Raw genomic sequence first — 23,614 nt, 5'->3', positions numbered from 1 at the left:
ATATGGGAAAATTGGAAAACTGCCTAAACCTTGTCAGATGCGAACGCATTAATCAATCTTGATGAAAATAAATAGCATGTAATTAGAAGAATGGCTCTGCGGAATGCAACTTGTTGCGATAAAATCAGTTAAGTCTAAGTACATGAAAATCGTGTGAAGTACTCAATAATAAACTATGTGTGCTCGGGTGACTGTGGATATACACAAAGGCATTCCCACCGCTAGGAGAATTAATCAGAGTTTAGTGGAAATATGACAGGGAGAAACACCAAATAAATGGAATGGTGATCGATAACCAACTTGGCTACATACATAAAATTCATGTTAAATCGAACAGAACATCGAAATCAAATTCAATTTACACATCAATGTACTGTGTAACACTACTACCCTGGAATTAAATTAGCTTCACGTTTTTCAACGACGAGTGGCACACGAGGCGAAGCCAACTTGGTCAAGACTAAGAATCCTCCAACGTCGTTATCTTCATCGTCAAACACCAGTACTTCCCATGGTGTTAGATTGTCCCTGGAAAGAGAAACCCAAATGTTGTCGAAAATGCTTACATCAAGTGACATTCGGAAAGGTTACTCACAAGACTTGGATCTTGATGGTTTTATTCATGATGTCATTGTACAGCTGCCTGATAGCCTCAATATGCTGTTCACGTCGAGGTTGTACATTGGCGATACGACAGTGAATCGCTTGAAATGGGAGATAATCAAACTGGTCGTCCCAGCACCGTAACTCTTTCAAGCTGACCATTTCAGTATTCCCGTAGTCAACATAGAACACCGAAATAGACTCTGGGTTATAGAACTCAAGAACACGTGCCCGGTACCATAGATTGTCTTCCGGATACTTGGCCAATACCAATTCACGGAAATCTGAAAGTATTCATAATATCGTTTGAAGAATGAGCTTTATTAGGAGTGTTATTGTTGCAAATAATATGATCTAAGGGAACGGCACGAAACGGGTTGCAGTAGTTTATAAACAACGGACATTTCATTGGAGCAAAGATTATTATATTTAGTCAGAGTTTTACTCATATGCCGATAACTCTACAGAGGCTGAATTTTTAATTGTATTGTATAAAATAATTTTAGCTAGATGATATTTCTACAACTAAGTAAGTCAAATAGTACATTACTCGAAGAAAAATGTACATTTGTATTTTTACACATTCTGCACACCTAAGGCCTAATTGTGCGCACTTGTTGGGAGCTTGTTTAAATGCTTGCAATGTTTAAAAAAATTCGACTCAAAATACGCAGAATTAGGAACTGTGCACATTGGGAAGCGGATACAGGGACCTGAAAGAATAAAATATATAGGCTCAGGTTTTAACCCTTCATAAGGCAGACGAATCTAAACAATAAATTAACAAAAACAACAATAGACGAATTTCGCGCCAACTCGACCAGCGGTTGGCAGCACCATCTCAGAATCGAATGAAACTTGGTGGGCATAAAGATATGGTATTTCTAAGCCACTCTGCATACTTAGTTTTTCAAAAATTGTCAAGAGTAACATTTGATGAGGCCCTAATTTTTTTTCATGGATTTTTTATAAATCGATGTAACTCAAAAATGACAAGACCTACAAAAAAGTGTTGTATGGCGGACTGTCGTGAAATTTCCAGAAGTTTTTTGGAAAAATATCCAAAAAATAAAATACCGATTTCTACACTGAAAAAAATTAGTTTTAAAAATTAAAATCAATATTACAAAAAAACCTCATCTCAGAAATCGATGAAATTTTTTCTGCAGATAGGTATTTTAATTATCTAACTTTTCTGGGAATAATGTTTCTGTGACATATTTAAGGAAAAAAAGTTTTTCTAACAAAAACTTTTTTCATGTCTATATTGAGTGAAAATTTATCAGCGTGTTTTATGCCTACAGCGCCAATTATAGGTTCAGCAGCCTATCATCAACCAACGACACATTTTGGAAGTATAAAAATTTGTTTAAGAAGCAATTTAGCATAATCTAACATTAATGTGGACCAACATTTTAAAAGGGCGTATATTTTCCTAGATTACTTATATCAATGTTACACATAAATGACCAGATTTACGAAATTGTGATGTTTGATGGACTATTGTAAATTTGTCTGAACTATGAACACATTTTGATTCCAAACGATGAAGCTCGGTAGGTAATTTCATTGGGGGTATTTCCGGTAAACGCACATTTAAAGAATAATAAATTTTCCGCATTTTTAAATTTTGTCTTCAATTTTATTTGTTACTACATTTAATCCTTATTTCTACTTGAATACTCATTATTTTGTAAACTTAGTCGAACAATTCAAAGACTTTTGGGTCTTCATCTGAGTTGGAATATTTTTTAGCCAGGATTTTATTATGAGCGATTGGTATAAAAGAATGAAGCTTTTGTGTGCCAATTATAGTTTTTGCTTTTTTGAAAAGTTCATCAAACTCTTGTTGAGTACCATCGTCGGGGGTGACAATGGGTCAAATGGGGGTGAGAATGGGTCACTGTTTCAACTACTTAGAATACTTGTAGAATGGATGTATCTGAGGACAAGAAGACAAAAATATAAGAGAGCGATGACCCATTCTGACCCCCAGACCCATTGCCACCCACGATGGCGGTATTGCTCATTCATGATATAACAGAAATGTAATATAGTGATATTTTTGTTTGATTGAAAACGTGCCCATTCGCCCATTCGTACAACTACCGAGGAGTCTTGATAGTATTTCCATAATCTTTGGCAAGAGTTGCTCGTTTTGCGTTTGAGAGTGCCACCAATAGCTTCGCAAGGGCCTTTTCCGTGCGATGTTGTAAAAAAGTGCCATTCTGCTTCTAAGCCATGTTTTGAATTTAAATTACACAGACTTGCAAAGTTCCTTTTATTTTTATAATGTGCTGCAGCTCACCCAGATACAAAAGTAATTTTTGTAAAATCGATCGACTGTTTCAAAAAGTCAATTAATTTTGAAATGAATAAGTGAACAGCTTTTGTGTCATGGGTCATTACTTCTGATTAATAAAGCTAACGTTTTCTAATTAACCGTTTATTTTAAAGTAAACTTCGAATGGATGTATTGTTGCCTGGGAATTATTCCAACCTTGAGCAGCATTTTGGATAATGAATGAATAATTTTCAGAGAGATCTAACAGTACAAGTGTATTCCTTTTTGCAAATAATGTCATAAGTTATAAGTTTATCAATTTTTTCAATAAAATACGATACAAAATCATCTACAGGCTTTATAACGGTTTCTAAATTACACCGTTCAGTGGTTAGCCTTTGCTGAAAAATAACATTTTCTTTCCACTATTACAAATAAATATCACTTCAGTTTCGTTTCGGCAACATTGCCCGTTTTCAAAGTAATTATTTTTTTGTAATTGTTTTTAAGTTACTTCGATACAAAAAGTCAAATTAAACATAAACCCTTTTCAAATGTTGGTTCACAATTATGTTAGATTATGCTAAATTGCTTCCCAAACAAATTTTTATACGTCCAAAATGTGTTGTTGGTTGATGATAGGCTGCTGAACCTATAATTGGCGCTGTAGGCATAAAACACGCTGATAAATTTTTACTCAATATGGACATGAAAAAAGTTTTTGTTAGAAAAACTTTTTTTCCTTAAATATGTCACAGGAACATTATTCCCAGAAAAATTAGATAATTAAAATACCTATCTGCAGAAAAAATTTCATCGATTTCTGAGATGAGGTTTTTTTGTAATATCGATTTTAAATTTTAAAACTATTTTTTTCAGTGTAGAAATCGGTATTTTATTTTTTGGATATTTTTCCAAAAAAACTTCTGGGAATTTCATGACATCCGTGATACAACACTTTTTTGTAGGTCTTGTCATTTTTGAGTTACATCGATTTATAAAAAATCCATGAAAAAAAATTAGGCCCTCATCAAATGTTACTCTTGACAATTTTTGAAAAACTAAGTATGCAGAGTGGCTTAGAAATACCATATCTTTATGCCCACCAAGTTTCATTCGATTCTGAGATGGTGCTGCCAGCCCCATAGAAGGGTTGGCGCGAAATTCGTCAATAAGATCACTTGTCATAAGACAATTGAGTATTGTTCCATTTAATTCCACCACTTAATTGTACCTTGAAAGATACGTATTTCGACCTCAACAGTCGAGTCAAGTACGAGACACTGAAGACGGCCTTACCTTACTGTTGAGGTCGACATACGTATCTTTCAAGATACAATCAAGTGGTGGAATTAAAACTAGAAACTAGAAACTAGAAAACGGCTTGTCCGATCGTTTTGGTGTCTTCGGCAATGTTTTAGGTAATCATTTTCGGTCACTTTCGAATGTTTTTCGATTCTATTCAACCTGTAATCAAATTTTACTGAGCCGTTGATATTTATTGACATATGCTATACCGCCGGAAATAAGTATAAAGACAAGCATGATTTTCATACATTTTCATCATGATTGAGGATCGATATCTCGATTCGTAGCGATTCGATTTGGCTGAAATTTTACTAGGCACCTGTTTTTAACGTGAACTTTCGATCTTTGAGTAAATTTTATACATCTCTGTTGATTTTGACCTCAAAATCTGGAAATAATTATAAAGACGCCACTTTTTTATATGGAGCTCCATACAACGGAACTGTCTTTATAATTATTTCCAACAGAAACGCGTATAACCAGAATATATGCATAAATGTAACTATCATTGAATAAAAATTCAAATCATTTTAGGCTTGTTGGCAAAAAATCAGCCCAATCGAATCGCTAAGAATCGAGATATTGACTTCCCAATATGACCATTTTGTATGGAAACCGAGCTTGTCTTTATACTTATTTCCACCAGTGTAGTCATGTAGTAGTGATTGGTCATTTCCATGGTATGCGGTGGCGGAGAAAAAATCTTTACTTACAAAAAAAGAACAATCGGAATCTTTCAACCTTACTAATTTTTGGTATATCATTTAGCGGAAGACTTATATACAATACTAGTTGACCCGGCAGACGTTGTCCTGCATAGTAGGAGAACTAGGGGGGTTGTGAACAATCCATACGAAATTCTTATACGAATCTTCGTTTTGGTTTTCACAATTCACTCAACTGAACTAAAAGATTTTTGCATGAGGAAATATCATATAAACCCGTCGGAAACTATAACGAACATAACTGCTGAAAAGATGAAGAAAATCCATCCAGCCATATTCATGTTATGCGGATACGAACACAGACCATTTCATTTTTATATAGATATATAGATATATAGATATAGATTAGAGGTGGATCAGGATGGACAAGTGATAAACAAATACAGGAAATTCATTTGAAAATAACAAAATTTAGATAAAAAGTGAGCCTAGACTATCTATCCTAGACTATCATCAGAAAACGGATTTCAATCATTTCCCTTTGTTACCAACAACTGGTAAACAATGTGATCTTAGATATCATGATATTTGAAATTATAATTATTTAGATTAACTTATAACTTTACTTTAAATAATATACTCCAAAACAAAAAAAAACGATCGATTCAAAAAAACTGTCCTTTTAAATTAAAACGATTCGCATCCCATCCACTCCTATCCCTTCCACGATTATTCGTAAATGTTGCCTGTCTGGATGCAAGAGGGATGAGAAGAGAAACAATGATGACAGGACGAGAAAGCGAGGAAGGGGAGGAAGGAGGACAAGAGGAGGGCGAAGGAGAAGATCGGAAAAAAGATGGCGAAGGAATTAAAGCTGCGAGGAGAGGAGTGAATTTTCGTGTCGGGAATAGAGTTCGACAATCACCAGAACCACAAGTGAGGACAATTTTATGGGAGGTTCCGGCGAGTCCCGAGCTGGTGGTCCTAGAGCCGTACGTCATTGCCAGGCCACACGGCACGGATAGTAGTGGTGGACGTTTTGGAGGTGAGGGGCTTGTGAGGTCCGCGGGCTTCCCCGCTCACTAGTACCCAATATCCGATGAGCCACTACCCCGTGTTCGAGCCCGTGGAACGGCGGGACAAAGCTCCCGAATCCCCCCGGAACGACACATCTTCAGCTGCAGCATACCTCCAATGACCAAGGTAACCAGATTCCCACTCTCTCTATTGACTGCATGTCCCCACCAAGATGGACGCCACTACCCAGTGCGACAGCCCCTTCATTCACAAGCCTGCCACCTTCAAGCCCTTCCCTAACCCCTAAATCCGTGTACTATTTAAGTTAATATAACTATGTTCAAAAGTATTGGTTCTGTGCCGTGTTTAATTTATTTATTTTGATAGACGGTCTTGGTTCACTTTGTTCATTTGTTCTTGGTAAGTGTTTTGTGTGTCTTCCCGAGTACGCCGACCCTGTTAAAAAGAACCCCTGAGCTAGCCGCTTCTTACAATTGGCGATCCAACTAAATTATTATCTGGAAAATATTCTGGCTTCCCAGAATATTTTCCTGCTTGCTCGGGGAGACTCACGATCTCGTTTCTATCGATTGTGAATGTTTATTGTTTGTTATATTTCTGTTTTTCAAAGGCAAAAGTCTGCTTGATCCTGTAAAAGTGTTTGAGTATTTATCGGAAAAATATAGTTGTAGTTATCATTTTGTACAAACAGAATTAAGCTAAAACTTGGTAGAATTTAAGATGGAATAATTTAGAAAAAAAATATTGTGTACATAGCATCCTTCTTTAGTTTCATTCAAAATATAAACATTTTGCCAGAAAAATATAAATTTCTTTATTTTTCTGGAGCTCAGATTTAGTTTTAATTTATGGTAAACATTTATATTATCTCTTACTTTCATATTATTAGAGTTCGAATGGTAATTCAACAACATAGGGGAATTGAAATTTCACGTTTGCGGAGGTTGCATTTTAACCCACTGCAATCTTGGTATCAATTTAGCACAGTAAAAGGGAACACAAAATCGTTGAAACCCAAACAGTTTGAAACTAATATTGGTATTCCACAAAACGATTTTTTCAGGATTTGTTCGTTGATAATCACGATCGCTGCTAGTCGAACCCACAAATGTTAGCATGGTTGATATTTTTCTGGACAATGTCCATCAAATAATTAGCAAACTACCTAACTTCAGCGTAATACCAACCAATCTTAGCAAGCTGAAAGTTCACTATTTATATCAAAACTTAAACATTATGAGGCGATTCAAACCAAAGAGTAAACCAAAAAGTAAATACTCTTTCTTTTCCTCTCGAATGGCTAAGAAGAAAACTATTCATAAACAATAATAATCTAAAATACTAGGTAGGTGTATTTATATTCACATCTCAAAGGTTTGTGTGTATTGCTTACAATAAATAAACAATATAAACCGATTTTGACGCAAATGGGTTGTCAATTGTGGTTCCCATTTCGAAAGCTTTAACCGTGCGTTCAAGTAGAAATGCTGAGATACAAATAATTGCTTACATCTTTTTTTTAGATTGTGGCATAATTAAGGTGAAACAAGTATTCACAGGTTCGAGAGTTTCCAAACAATGAAAACTCTTTGAAACCACATTAAAATTGAAGTTTTCTGCAGAACATCACTTTTCATGGAGAAAGGATGCTAGTTCAAAAATAAAACTAGAATGAGTGCATATTTATATATTCACTCTTCGTAGAGGTGGTTATCATCTTTGCCTCTACGGATCTCTAGCAGATGGAGATTGTCTCCTAGAGTAGTTAACTGAACCGGATTGGATCTTTCGTCGAGGTAGTTTTGGCCTCTTCGAATCTCAAGAAGATAGGCATTGTCTTCTTGAGTTTTTTCTTAATAATAACTTAAACAATTTAGGTTAAAATCCCTACTGAAGTAATTGTGCCAGGATGATGCAACTATCTCCTTGGATTACTATCACAGAAAATTGTAAATATAGAATTAATTAAAACAGCTTAGCATATGAATGGAAGGTTTAATGAAAGGGCCCTTAAAGTGTGAATGAGTGTAAATATTGTATTAATTGTACATAATGAAATTTTAAAGAATGAAGCTATGTAAAAAAAAAACAGATAAATTAGTTTAATCTTATTCAGTAAACAGTAAAAGTTACGGTTATTTAATTTAAAAAAATGGAAACTGTAACCCACAAATTTGAAGGATCCGGACTCTTGTCTAGTAAACAGACGTATGAACGGCAAGCCATACATTCATTTAAAGATGAAAAATTGCCAAGTTTGACCAGCAACCTTAACAATTTTTCCATGAGACGTGGGGTAATTGTTACCAACAACTGGTAAACAATGTGATCTTAGATATCATGATATTTGAAATTATAATTATTTAGATTAACTTATAACTTTACTTTAAATAATATACTCCAAAACAAAAAAAAACGATCGATTCAAAAAAACTGTCCTTTTAAATTAAAACGATTCGCATCCCATCCACTCCTATCCCTTCCACGATTATTCGTAAATGTTGCCTGTCTGGATGCAAGAGGGATGAGAAGAGAAACAATGATGACAGGAAGAGAAAGCGAGGAAGGGGAGGAAGGAGGACAAGAGGAGGGCGAAGGAGAAGATCGGGAAAAAGAGGGCGAAGGAATTAAAGCTGCGAGGAGAGGAGTGAATTTTCGTGTCGGGAATAGAGTTCGACAATCACCAGAACCACAAGTGAGGACAATTTTATGGGAGGTTCCGGCGAGTCCCGAGCTGGTGGTCCTAGAGCCGTACGTCATTGCCAGGCCACACGGCACGGATAGTAGTGGTGGACGTTTTGGAGGTGAGGGGCTTGTGAGGTCCGCGGGCTTCCCCGCTCACTAGTACCCAATATCCGATGAGCCACTACCCCGTGTTCGAGCCCGTGGAACGTCGGGACAATGCTCCCAAATCCCCCCCGAACGACACATCTTCAGCTGCAGCATACCTCCAATGACCAAGGTAACCAGATTCCCACTCTCTCTATCGACTGCATGTCCCCACCAAGATGGACGCCACTACCCAGTGCGACAGCCCCTTCATTCACAAGCCTGCCACCTTCAAGCCCTTCCCTAACCCCTAAATCCGTGTACTATTTAAGTTAATATAACTATGTTCAAAAGTATTGGTTCTGTGCCGTGTTTAATTTATTTATTTTGATAGACGGTCTTGGTTCACTTTGTTCATTTGTTCTTGGTAAGTGTTATGTGTGTCTTCCCGAGTACGCCGACCCTGTTAAAAAGAACCCCTGAGCTAGCCGCTTCTTACACCTTCTACCATAAGTATAAATCATCTGAAAAGTTTCTAAGCTATAACAAACTCTATCCCGAATGTCTGAACATCTTAATGTACATAAACACAACCGCTTCTATCTCTACAAACAATTATCTAATAAATAGGTTCCATAGCAATCGCTAGAGCCGGAAGCGGTCAACAAGCCGCTCCACACTCTCCTCCTCTATCTTCTATTCTCTCACAAGTTTACTACCCTGAAACTGAACTGTTTCGGACCCCTTTTGGGTCTGAAGCAGAGGACGGGACGCTTGAGCCTACCAGTCAGTGGATGGAAAGGTTCGTTGTGATAAGGGTCTATCATAAGCCTCGGATAACCTGGAATAAGTTTTCCACGAGTCGAATTCGCATTGATTTCATGAGTTCTATATATTAATCGTCACGTTGAAAATTTAAGCCAGCAGTGTAAACGTATTGCCTAGTGCAGTGGTCACCAGCCTGCTTACTATCGAGGGCCACACAGCAATTTTGAACTGTTGGAGCGGGCCGCGGTTTATTTGCAATATTTGTTTATAAATAATATGATAATTATCATTCCGAATTGAATTTTGAAGTATAATACAAAGTAATCAAAGAATCTGTTTAAAAAACATACTTGTAGGGGCGTTACATTCTACAGCGTAGCTGAGTTTTAGTTCATATTATTACACACTTCTGCAATAGCGGACTTGGCGTGAAATTTTAGTTTCGCAACAAAATCTCCTTTGCTTTACCAAATAAACATCTGTCGACCGATTCTAAGAGTTTGAACTGTTTTTATCCTCAATGATGAAAGTTGTTGCAAATAACGACAGCATGTTTGAAACGTGTTTTTGAAGCCATGTGAACTTACCAGCAGTACTTATTTTCTGACTTTTTGACGTAAAATTATGTCTTTCAGTAAGATAGGGGAGTCACACCAAATTTTTTTTTTTTTTTTGGAGCCGTCACGAAAAGAGGTGAGGAAGTAAAAACCAATAACCCATCCGTTTCTCAACGGATTCTTGATATTTTGGTATGAATCGATCAATAACCTCTTTAAGATTTCATACAACTATTGTAAACAATTGATAAAATACATTTAACTATTGAAAATCCAATTTCGACACGTAGTGTTCAAATTTCACAATCACAGTGAATTGCCTACATTTCGGTTATATCCATCCGCAATGAACATGCACAAAATAATTGAATTTCGCATCCACTATGGAACTATACGTAATTCTACGTTTAATTTGCGGTCGTGTATTTGATACAACCTTCAACATTTTCGATCTGAGGTATTCAAACGGGATTATACCTGCATTGCCCGACGTGTCGACTCGTTTATTTAATCTTTTTTCAAGGAAAATGCTCATCAGGAAAAAGACTTAAGAGCCCCGCACATAGCATACGTTTGCGTTGCGTTTGACACATTTCCCATGAGAAAACTGTCAAACGCAACGCAAACGTATCCTATGTGCGGGGCTCTTTAGTAACGGGCCGAAACGTCGGACTCTGCAAATGTAAACCCGTTTGAATATCTCAAACTAACAAATTCAGGAAATGAGAACAATTCCCAGCCGAACTACAATCACTTACCAGCAGTATTGAATAGAAAATTGAGTAAATCTGAACTCTGAACTGTTTACCGTGTTTCCATTATTTCTAAGTATTTGAGTTTTCCGGAAACCTTTTCTTCATCATCCCAACCAATCGCAGCATGACAAAATCTTGACTTCGTTGAACATTTTTCTTAGTGTGAAGTACGTTAACATGACGCATTTTCAAGAATTATAAATCAAGCAATTTTCAATCGAATTTTGGCACAACTTAACTTGTTTTGAAGGAGGTAAGAATTCATATTAGAGTGCAATGTATGACAACATTATTTTTACCTAAGAACGTTGTAGGAGCAGTAGGGGCAATATGAACATACGGGGCAATATGAGCCACCCTCATTTTTAGCTTATTGACAAGTTTTATCATGTAAAAGTTATATGATCTTTAAGAGGATGCTCCACATATGCATCAACGCGAAAACCGCATTAAAATTCAAGTCAAACATGAAAATACACTTGAAAATGTAAATTTTCGCTGCATAGGCAAAATTATTATAAGATTTGAAGTTTATAAATAAGGTTTTGACACAAAACTGATTAAAATACAGGTCAAAACTACATCACAATCAAAAGATATATTAAAATTGAATATTGTGCACACATGTTTGTATTGATACAAATCTGAGATTTATCATAAAACATCATTTTCCCAAAACCAGTCTCTATGGGGCAATATGGGCATACCTGCACAGAGCAAGATATCAGGTCCTAAAATGTGAACAAGTTCAAATTTCAGTAGTCAAATACAAGAATATTATCATATATGTAAGATTCATTACGGAAAAATTACAACAGCGCATTACTGCGATTGAAACAGAAAAATTGACCATTGACCAATTGATATGTGGCTGTTCAAACGGTGAAGAGTGCCAAATCGGTTCAGTCCGCTGTTGTGCGGTTTTTTTAATTTTATTTGGTATGGAATACTCACAACTGTTGTAGGAATATCATATTCTTCCATATTACGATATTTTTTTCGCCTAAATAAACGTTTTGGATGGGTGGCCCATACAGCCCCAAATGGTGGCTCATATTGCCCCGTATAGTCGGGAACACACATTGAAATTAATACATTTTCAAAAGTGCATTCCAACAATTTCCAACAAAAAACAGGACACGATGAAAGCTATTCCTGGATGTGATGTTTGTCAATGGGCCACATGTAGTGTATATTCTGAAACCCTTCGCGGGCCGCAGGAAAAGGCTTCGAGGGCCGCATGCGGCCCGCGGGCCGCACTTTAGGGATCACTGGCCTAGTGTCATACAACGTAGATTGGCCACGGCCCGGGGATACGTTGAGTATAACAAGAATAACAAGAATTAACGGGAGAATCCTTTAAATTTCCCCGGAAAATCTAATGAGCTGTCCCAGGAGATTCTTCTAAGTTTTTCGAATTTTCAACAGGAATTGCTCTAAAGTTTTTACGGGAATTTCTTTGTAATTTTTACGGGAAACTGTTTTGAAGTTTGCCTATGCCACCGGGCATACATGCTTCGAATTTAACAGAATTTCCTTGTGATTTTTTAAGTTTCACATAAACTGTTTCCAACGGAATTCCAACTGGATTTTTTTGTAGAATTTCATTGGATTTCTACATGAAATTCCTTATGTTGCCTATTAGTAATTCTTCGGAAATTCTAAAAGCAAATTTTCAAAAGATGAGGGGTCGTTTGGCTGAAAGTCATTTTACCGAATACCACATGGCCGAATAATACGTTAAGCCGAAAGCTATCCAGCCGATTTCCATTTGTCCGATACGGTTATTATGTGGAAAATGGTATGGCGGTACGATCAAACTAGTCATTTGGCCGAAAAAAAAACATTATGCCCTAACAGGTCGTATGGTCGAATAGGCCTTCAGCCAAACGCCATTTTAGAGCAAATGAACTGTCGGAGCAAACGTCTTTTTCAGCCAAATTATCAGTTCGGACGTATGATCTTCACCTGTACGTCGCAAACCGTTTTCGACCTTATGTCACCTCGTCCGGTCAAGCAGCATTTTCGGCCAAACGATTTTTTTTTCAGCAGCTCGGGCAAACAACAACATATGTTCATTTCGGCCAAATGGCCCTTCTCTACCAAACGACCATCTAGGCTATATGACCTACTCCATTAGACGACTTTACAGTCAAATGATCTGTTCGGCCGAACGACATTATCGGCCATATGTCTATTTCGGCCAAATGATTTTATGCCAGTCGAGTTTCGGATTAATGACATATTCGGCCTAACAACAAACGGCCCTTCCCCGTCAAAACATTTGATTTCATCGTTAAATTCTGTGGATTTCAATAGGAAATCCTTGGAAATTTACGCAGGTAATTTTTCCAGATCCCCAAAGAAAATTCTTCATAATTTACCTGGAAAATTTCTGGAATTTGCATTGTTAGTGGCGTCAGTCGTTTAAGCGTATTTGCAAGCCATGGAGTGTGAGTTTGATTCCCGCCCTAGTAAGGAGAAAACATTTCGTGAAGCGGAAAACACTCCACAGGTTCAATGGGTGCTGTGTGAATGTCCTGTCTGTAGTCTAATGCTAAGTGTTAAGTATTCAGTCTGTGCGAGCTCTGGTCAAAGATGGTGATTCTGTTTTTCTTTCTTTTAAATTCTACAAAAAGATCTTCCGAATTTTAAGGAAAGTTTATTCTTCAGAATTTTCATTAAAAGTTTTTAGTTTTTACGAAAAGCTTTTTGGATTTTTGAACGAAAAAATGTAAGGAATTTTCAAGAAAAATAGCCTTTTCACGAGAAATCCTCTGGAGTTTCAACGGGATTGCCATAAACTGTCGGCGGCGACGGCGCACACCTCTAACCAACGTGTGGTCCTTCGGGAAATCTGGAGGATCCCAAAAAATGGAAACTTCTAAATTTTATTGTTAAGCACCAAGATTTTTCTGGTACATTTGTTTTTGTATTATGAGCATACACTTAATGTTCTAGCTTATACATGCTGTATGGCCTTCCGAAAATTCCGGAACATCCGTGAAATAAAACAAAAAATAATGAATTTCATTGCATAGCACCATTTGACATTCTAACAACGGAATTTATTTCACTTGATTTATTCAAACTAAGGCCCTTGCAGTACATAAAATTCGTCTACATTCAGCTCGGTCATTATTTGCACGTCGCCAACTTTGTAGTCCACGGAGGAACCTCAAATCGAATTACCTTGCTCTCTGCGCACCTCGCCTTCTTGTCCCCTGTGGATCCCTATCAGGAACCATTTTCACCGGGTTATTGTCCGACATTCTGAGCATGGCATTGTGTATGGATCCCCTTGGCCACCGAGAAAAATGAAAATATTCATTTCATAATTAAGGGAAGATCCATTAATTACGTAACGCAAAAAATGGCCATTTTCAATCCCCTCCCCCTATGTCATCCTTTTTGTATGAGATATCTATAAAATTTGTATGGATTGTCACTTTTCAGGGAACCCCCTCAAAGCGTTACGTAATTAATGGATGTTCCCTAAACACAAGGACTTTTTGTTGTTATTATGCGTACACCAGTTCCAGTGTTTGAATCTATACATGGACCACCGTTGGCGAAATAACCATTTTTTCATATAAATATTGAGGCTGTTCACAAATTACGAAACGCTGGAAAGAGAGGCAGCCTGTCAGACCGTGCGTTACGATTCATACAAACCAATTAAACCTTCCATACAAAAAGCGTTACGAGGGGAAGGATGGATGTTCAAAATCGTCAAATTTAGCGTTACGTAATTTGTGAACGAACCCATTTCGGATATTCCGGAGGACCATTTGGTAGCATGAGTCACAATGTCAATGCTGTACTCAGAATGTACATACGAATGCTTAAAAAAATATCGGTGCTTTGAATTGAAATTCATAAATTTGCCATTTTTATGAATGTTCTTGATTTCCGTTCCCTTAGGGTTCTTTCACAAAATTCGTAACGATGAATTTGATAATATTGATACCCCGCTCTTTTTATGGAAGGTTTATTTTTTTTATACGGACCGTAACGCTTGGTCTGACTTCCTCCCTCCCCCTAAAGCGTTACGTAATTTGTGAACAGTCCCTTAGGAAAGCGAGAAAGGCACTATCATTACTAGGTGTCTTGAACATATTGGATACGTTACGGATACACACTGATAATACATATTTATATTTTTGTAAGATGGATAAAAATATTACTCCGGATAATCGAGCCCCGGATAATCGAGCCTCCGGATAATCGAGTCCGGCCTGTACTTCCTTTTTGCTTTCTTACAACATCCTTTTCCTTGTTGTTTTCTTCCTTTTCTCTTTTCCCTTTTATTTTTTCTTCCTTTCTTCCTTTTCTTAGTTCCTTCTTCCTTTCTCCTTATTCCTTTCTCTCTTTTCTTTCTTCCTTATTCGTTTCTCGTTCTTCCTTCTCGCTTTCTTCTTCTTTCTTTCTTCTGTTTATTCTTTGGTCAATTTTTATTCTTCCTTCATTTGTTTCATTTTTCTTGTTTCTTCTTCCTTATTCCTTCTTCTTTCATCTTTATTCATTCTACTTCTTACTTTTTCCTTCTTTCTGCTTCTATGTCCTTTCTTCTATCTTTCACCTTTTTCTTTCTTCCTTCTTCTTTGTCTCTTCTTTCCTCTTCCATTTTCTATTTTCCTCCTTTCTTTGTTCTTGATTCTCTATTTCACTATACTATATTTTTCATATTCTTAATTCTTTATTTGGGTGGCGACTTATTTTCAAAATAAAAATTCCCTGATTTTTCCAGGACCTGTCTGACTTTTATAGACCCGGAAATTACTGAACCGATCGACGTGAGAATTTGAATGCAGAGGCTTTTGGGGCCGAGAAAGTTTCTTATGATGGTACGAGACCCCTCCACCTTCTGGAAAGGTGGGCTCCCAAATAAAACACATTTCTACATAACACGAAAATTAATCAAGCAAATAAGATCAAATTTGGGCCCTCCTTAGCCGTGCGGTAAGATGCGCGGCTACAAAGCAAGACCATGCTGAGGGTGGCTGGGTTCGATTCCCGGTGCCGGTCTAGGCAATTTTCGGATTGGAAATTGTCTCGACTTCCCTGGGCATAAAAGTATCATCGTGTTAGCCTCATGATATACGAATGCAAAAATGGTAACTTGGCTTAGAAACCTCGCAGTTAATAACTGTGGAAGTGCTTAATGAACACTAAGCTGCGAGGCGGCAATGTCCCAGTGGGGGATGTAATGCCAATGAAGAAGAAGAAGATCAAATTTGATATATATGGAGGCTTTTGTAGACAAAAAAAGGCCTCCTATAAAATTTCGAGACTCATCCCCTAACCGTCTTCTGAATAAATTGCGAATGTAAAACAAATTTCAGAGTATTAATCAATTTTAGGCGCGACGAAGTATAATTAAGTTTGAAAAGTACATAGGAAATTGATAATTATTGAAATGATTGTCATTATAACTGCAGGGCAGGTTAATCAGTTAAGTGAATAATCAGTAAGAACGTTGGTCTCTTTAAAAGTGACTGTTAAAGTTAAACATTAAGGAAAAAATCCTTCAGAATTTCCTTTAGGAATTTCTACTGAAATTATTTTAGGAATTGTTTCCAAAAATCCTTCCAGAATTATTTCTGGAATTTTGCCGAAAATTCCTCCAGGTATTCCACTGCAAACCCGTACATGAATTCTTTTCCTTTGGAAATGCCATTCCTATGGAAAATCCATTCCCTTGACAATTTCTTCAGTGATTTCTTTCAAATTTTCATAATTCATAATTCCAGGAACTTCCGAAAAAAAAACCTATAGGAGTTCCGAATACATTCCTAAAGGAGTTTCAGATAGAATTCCAGAAGAAATTTCTGACATTTATGAATTTCTCCAGTATGTAATTCTTCGGGATACTCCTCCAGGAATTCCATCAAGTATGCCTTCAATAGTTCCATCGAAAATTATTATAAGAATTCGTTCCAAAACTCCTTTAGACATTTCTTTGTTAATCCTTTTGGAAAGTCTTTAGGAAATTCCTTTCAGGAAATCCATTGAAAATTCTATAAGGAATTCATTCAAAAATTCCTTTAGGAATTCTTTCGTAAATTTTTTAAAAAAAATTCTTCCGGAATGCCTCTGGAAATTCTTTTAGGAATATTTTCGACAATTATTTCAGAGAAATTTTTTAAAGGAATTTGTAAATATTTTTTTAAAGTAATGGATATAATAAATATCTTAAGGATGTTTCCATTGAACTATCGAAGTAATATCTGATAGAATTCCTGAAGGAAATTCTTCATTTTATTCTTAAGGAATACCTGTATTAGACAATTCGATTGAATTTCTGAAAGAATTTCCGAAGGATTCGTTGGAAATCATTGGAGAATTTTTTTAAATTATTTCTAGCTGAATTTTCTGGAGGATAAAGAAAATAAAGAAAATCATCCTATTGTGTACAAATAAATTTCAACAAAAATACACACATTTTGAATCGACAAGACTACCAAGTGTTAAAATAAAGATCCAGAGTTCACATTTTCAATACTTACAGGGCTCATGATTGAGCATTTTGAAGTTCTCGACTGACTTTTTCTCATTCAGCACGTTTTGCAGTTTGATCAGGCTCTCGCTCAAATCCAGCCGAGGGATGTGCGCGTAAAATTCGTCGACATTGACGATGTACGTGGGAACGACCATCATTTCAGTTCCAATGGCAGGAGTCTCCAGGGCAGCCCTGATTTGAATCTTGTAGAGCGATTTATCTCTGGTCCAGCCATCGGCTAACTTAGTAGTGTGCTCCAGTCGACAGCGCGATCCTTTGAAGCATCCTTGAATTGTAGGATCATAAAATGGACAGATTCGTTGGTCGTCTCTCGGTGCATATCCCATCACGGCCTTCATTACGTTCGTCGTATTAAGAGGTTCTTCATACAACTCATCCAACTGAGCTTGTGTTAAAGTCTTCGATGAAATCTTGTAACGAACTTCCTCATTTTCCGTTTTCTTTATATTGACTGGATTTTCCAGGCTTACATTTGAGTTCAATGCTACTGCCATGCTTGAACCAGTTACCTCCAAAACTTTGTACTCAAGCCGATGATAGAGATGTGCTGCAAGGTACTGGCGCTGGACTTCTCTCGACTGGTTCTGATCATTGGAAAGAAAACATTTTATGGCAAACGGTGGTAACTTTGCATAGAAAGGAGGCAGTTCGTACAATCTCATGGAGGTATTGTCAAAAGCCAATTGTTCTCCAGTGTCCAGCAGCTTAATCCAAGTTTGATCGACTTTGCCGACTTGTTTGTTACGAACTGCGCGGAAAATAAATCCATCAATTCGAACACCGAACACGTGAGCAAGCGACGTAGGAAAATCTTCCAAATCTACATCTATGTTTTGGAGCGTTTGAGAAATATAGGCAAAACTAATGCCAGTCACGCTTTGATCAATCATGTAGAACATAGCTTCTACATCATGAACATATGTTATGACGCAGATTCCTATTAGGTCGGGTTTATCTGCATAGAAAATTGAAATAAGTTAGAAATTTGAAAATGTTTTCTCAACATTCCCATCCAGACAAATAACATTTTTGCATTTCACAAAGGTTGATATACTTACAATGATCCAGCGAAACCGGAGGAAGCTCGAACTCTGGTGTAAACGTTGTAACTGTCTTCGAGTGACTTACTTTTTCTTCAGAAACGAAAGTAGAATTGTTTTTCTGTTTGAGTTCTGTCGCATGTACTATTTCACTCTGATATACGTGTTTTTCCTTATTCCTTTCCTGTTCCGTAGGAACCGCTCCTGGCAATTCAATTTCCCAAGTTTCGATAAAACGGTAAAGAGAATTGATCAAGTCAATTTGTTGTTTCAGCGGCAGTTTTGATTCAGTAACCTAAAAAATACAAAAATAATTAAAACATCTTCCTTTCACCATTCTATTAGCATTTCCTCGGTTAATAATTGAAAGCTTTTCTATGCCCGCCATTGCATGAGTTGGGTATGTATCTTGTGTGGTAAGTACAATGGATACACTATGCCCAGGGTGTCGAGAATGTTTCCACGCCTTTGCTCGCAAGGCTACTGGAGACCCCCTTTAAGCTTATATCTGGCAGAAAATCAAAATCGTCAAAAATCGACATGGGAATCTTATGCGAATCGCGGCAGTGAACTGGCCTAAAAAATTCACCCGATGCTTGTTCAAAGTCGGGCATATGCTAGGCCAATCTAAAAAAACAGCACTTTTTCGATTTCTAGCATAAAATTTTAAAAATACTTAGAGGCATAAAAATATGAGTTCATTGGGAAAGTTGACCTTAAATAATGTGGTCGGGGTACAGCCAAACCGCACCACGCGGCTTTTTGACTGACTTGTGGTATTTTGTTGGCAAATAGAAAACGGAAATCATTTTATATCAATCCATACGTACATTTGCTGAATCCACAGTTATGATGCTGAGGGACATCCGATACTATTTGCGATCAATTAGATCTGCTAACCGAAAGTTTGGGCAGAAAAAAATAGGTAAATAGGCTGGCGCTTGGTGTGATTTGGCAGAACCACGTCATGTATTACTTTCATGGTAGAAACAATGAAGCCGAATGGCTTAATCTTATTCATCAACTGATCTTTCCCGTCAAAAAATGTATTTCGTTTTATTGTCTCAGGCTTATTTAAGATCAACTTTTCCGAAGAACCCATATTTTTTGAAGCCTCTATTTTTAAAATCAAAAACAAAAACCGAAAAAATGCTGCACATGTGAATCGGCCTGAAAATTCACCCGATGTTTGTTCAAAATCGGACCAAGCTAAAAAAACAGCACTTTTTCGATTTTGGTTTAAAATTATTTAATACTTAGAGACGTCAAAAAATAAGTGTTCTTTGGAAAAGTTGACCTTAAATAAGGGAAAGAAACGATTTAGCGAATACAAATTTTTAACGAGAAAGGTCAATTACACAGCTCTAATAACAATTATATGTCAAAAAAGAAAAAAATTGAGTTGTTTAGAGTTGCACGAAACCGACAGCCCAACCACACACTCGTCTCACTCAGGCTTGAACAATTGAAGCTATTATTTTCATTGTAAAAATGACAGGATCAAGTCGCAATATCATTAGTTATCAAATGTTAACTATATCTGGAGGGTCCACTATTGATCATTTTACCTTAAATAATGAAGATCAATCGCGTTTTCAGGGGTCCTTTACGAATTACGTAACGCTCTGAGACGAGACCTGAAAGACGGCTTCTTTTTCCTTGTTTTGACACTTGTTCTTCTTTTCATCACAGTTGATCATCGATTCTCAACTGTTTCCTTGAGTGTTTCACCTAAATCCCGGGTAGAATTTTCTGAGCGCAATAAAAGTGTTTGCAATTTACGGATTTATAATCTTATTTTTAATGAGATCCTATTAATCCTATCGGGAATAAAACACGTATTCATAACTGTGCAATATTAAGCTGTCCGGCTATTCTAGAATACTTTTCAAAGTGAAAAAGTACTCGTAAAACAAAATCATTCGGAATACTTTTTGAGGGATACCAATACTTTCACACAAAAAGGTGCTGGTTGCATCTGACAATTCGTGACAGCGCTTGCTGGTTGCAGATGAAATTACATTTTTTCCTCTTTGCAAGTTCCGTCCCAGGTAACGCTGTAGGAGAAATGAGGCGGTTAGGCCGAGCGTTACGATTCACCATGGACATGGATTCATACAAAAAAAAAAAAATACGCCTTCCATACAAATAACTTTCCCATAGGGTGATGGATCAAAATTGCCAAATTTAGCGTTACGTATATTGCGACGAAGCCTCCAGACGCGATAATAAGATAATACGCAGGGGGAAAGTAAGTTTTTGCTTACCATTTTACTCAACGTTGTCAAAAAGTCTATTCCTCGATGGATAAGGGCTACAAGGAAACACTTTCCATCGTCCGTTTGATTCACGTCCATGATCCCTTGCTGCAAACGATTAATACACTTTATTACAACTTTGGTTCAACAAAATTACAAAATATTTACACGCAGTACTGCATATGCTAATTGCGGACAGAGAAAAGATATTTTAGTTACTAGATAAAGATATTTTAGTTACTAGATAAATAAGTAACTAAAATATCTTTTGGACAGAGCGACAGACTGCAAACTTCACAGTTGATCCAAAGTTGGGCAGATGGCAGTGCATCCAGTTATGTTAACTTTGAAGGTGTATTGAGTTTGAAATGGTCCAATGCACCGAATGAACACAATGACGTTTGAGACGGGCGCTGTTTACTAAAAATGAACACTTGCATGAACTCGATGAATGAAAAAGTATTCATTCTTTGTAAACAGCGCCCGTCTCAAACGTCAATGATGAACTCGGTGCATTGGACCATAATGCAATATTAGTCCCTTTCATGTGACACTGCCGAGACTTGTTTACAACCGCTGAACAGGCCTGCAAGTCCGAAGCTGTCACTTTCATAGAAGAACTGTCAATTGACGATAAGATCAGCTGTTTTTAAACGTCTCGTGAAAAGGCCCATTACAAATTTTGAAGGATATCACCAATGAGAATAGACTGGGATCCAACTTCGAGACATTATTGTCAAAGTTGGTATTTCTCCTATTTCTCAGAATAGCGAAACGTTTTTTAATTTCATTTTGCAAATCTCGCCAAATAACTTTCAACTCGGGATCGCGAGTTCTTTGGTATTGCCTTCGACTTCGTCTCACATTTTTAAGACGGATCTATAGCTGAAGATCGTCGTCAATAATAATGGAGTTGAATTTAATTTCACATTGAGGAATTGCAATGCCTCTGGCTTCGACAATTAAATTTGTCAAAGATACGAGAGCATTATCAATATCACTTTTGGTATCGAGAGGAATATCAACATCAAAATTCCTATCGATATACGTTTTATATAAATCCCAATCAGCTCTATGATAAATAATTAAAAGTAGAGCTGATTGGATTATAAATGGCATCTTGTGAGATTTCAGATGTCACAGGAAGGTGATCAGAGTCAAAGTCAACATGAGTAACCAATTGGCCACACAGCTGACTTGAATCCGTTAAAACCAAATCAATTGTCGAAGGATTTCGAGTGGATGAAAAACAAGTTGGACCATTGGGATATTGAATAGTATAATATCCCGCAGAACAATCTTAAAATAAAATTTTGCCGTTGGAATTGCTTTGATCATTATAAAATAAATTTTATAAAATGTATTTAACTTCAAGCAGAAGTAATACACTCATCTCACCAACCAAAGATGAAGAATGAGCAATTTTCAAAGAAGTAGTAATTATGAATGTCTAGAACCTTCGGGAACCTTCTTACGAACGAGCGTGAGGTGATCCAAAGGTGGCGGCAGCACTACGAAGAGTACCTGAATGGCGATGTGGCAGACGAAGATGGCGGTATGGTGATGGACCTGGGGGAACGCGCGCAGGACATAATTCTACCGGCTCCGCATCTCCAGGAAATCCAGGAGGAGATTGGCCGGCTGAAGAACAACAAAGCCCCTGGGGTTAACCAACTACCAGGAGAGCTATTTAAACACGGTGGTGAGGCACTGGCTAGAGCGCTGCACTGGGTCATTACCAAGATTTGGGAGGAGGAAGTTTTGCCGCAGGAGTGGATGGAAGGTGTCGTGTGTCCCATCTACAAAAAGGGCGATAAGCTGGATTGTAGCAACTACCGCGCAATCACATTGCTGAACGCCGCCTACAAGGTACTCTCCCAATTTTTATGCCGTCGACTAGCACCAATTGCACGAGAGTTCGTGGGGCAGTACCAGGCGGGTTTTATGGGCGAACGTTCCACCACGGACCAGGTGTTCGCCATTCGCCAAGAAATGCCGCGAATACAACGTGCCCACACATCATCTATTCATCGACTTCAAAGCCGCTGTTGCGAACAGCACAGAAGTCACCGATCTTTCAGCGCGGCAATAAATACACAATATATTGCGTCATGCTATAAAGCTATATATATTTCATATTAACATTAAGTAGTACGTAAAAAATTATAAATCAATACTTACATCTTCGGTGTTTCACTATGCAGCAACGGAAACTTTATTTCCGTCACTCCCGTGCTGCTGCTTCATTTACTCTGATTAGATATTTTGTTTGCAGCAGAAGAACACCGAAGATGCATACACACACACAAATTATTTCTAATTCTACTCATACTCAGGGGTTTACAATTCTATTCTCACGTAACACTCCCCCCCGTAACACTTTGAGTAAGTTACATATCGAAGTTTTACTTATTTCGTACATCGCTCAGATAATCTTACGTGAGAATTTTAAGTTGGCTGCTATAGTTGAACGAACGAACTCAAGTATATTGGATATTGCGTTTCCACTTCAACCTGTGAGACGTGCATTTGTGCTGGTCTCCTCATGACCCTACGGTGCATTCGCTTTGTAGAACGGTCTGAATTAACCTGCTTCGCATTGTCAATTATACAGTGGAAACATCTGTCCAGATCCAGTGGTAGCTTTTGTTGTTCTCTGGTTCAGCAGCGAACGATCTCTACACGATGTGCGTGGTGCGTCTATATTTGATCAGAATGATGTTCTTTTGTTTAGCGGCTTATATCGAACCGTGTGAGCAACAATTCAAAGATTCCTGTGCAGCTCGCGGTGGAAATCCGTTTTGAACTTTGTTGGCTCGGGTCGGGTCCTGCGGCGCCATCCGATGAACATCAATTTGATGAATAAAGGGCGACGAAGATCTTTATAGTGTTGCGAACAGCACAGAAGTCACCGATCTTTCAGCGCGGCAATAAATACACCATATATTGCATCATGCTATAAAGCTATATATATTTCATATTAACATTAAGTAGTACGTAAAAAATTATAAATCAATACTTACATCTTCGGTGTTTCACTATGCAG

At 37.4% G+C, this 23,614-nt stretch overlaps 1 protein-coding gene across 2 annotated transcripts; it reads right to left on the bottom strand.

Annotated features, from left to right (window-relative positions):
- Positions 1–305: 305 nt before the first annotated feature.
- On the bottom strand, positions 306–20,876 carry LOC134220429 (uncharacterized). 2 transcript variants are annotated; one of them, XM_062699487.1, is made up of 6 exons: positions 20,737–20,876; positions 20,578–20,676; positions 18,329–18,605; positions 17,257–18,225; positions 596–887; positions 306–528 (listed from the first exon to the last, which is right to left on the bottom strand). In XM_062699487.1, the coding sequence occupies exons 2-6, from the start codon at positions 20,665–20,667 to the stop codon at positions 387–389; spliced, it is 1,770 nt and encodes a 589-aa protein (XP_062555471.1). In that variant the 5' UTR covers positions 20,668–20,676; positions 20,737–20,876; the 3' UTR covers positions 306–386. The 2 variants fall into 2 exon arrangements, with proteins under 2 accessions (XP_062555471.1, XP_062555472.1); XM_062699488.1 differs by having other exon boundaries at positions 20,855–20,865.
- Positions 20,877–23,614: the final 2,738 nt, after the last annotated feature.

Source organism: Armigeres subalbatus, chromosome 3 (genome assembly GCF_024139115.2).
Source record: "Armigeres subalbatus isolate Guangzhou_Male chromosome 3, GZ_Asu_2, whole genome shotgun sequence".
In the NCBI taxonomy this organism is placed as follows: Eukaryota; Metazoa; Arthropoda; class Insecta; order Diptera; family Culicidae; genus Armigeres; species Armigeres subalbatus.
The sequence above is the reverse complement of the archived record's forward strand: the minus strand, read 5'-3'. Positions and strand labels throughout refer to the sequence as shown.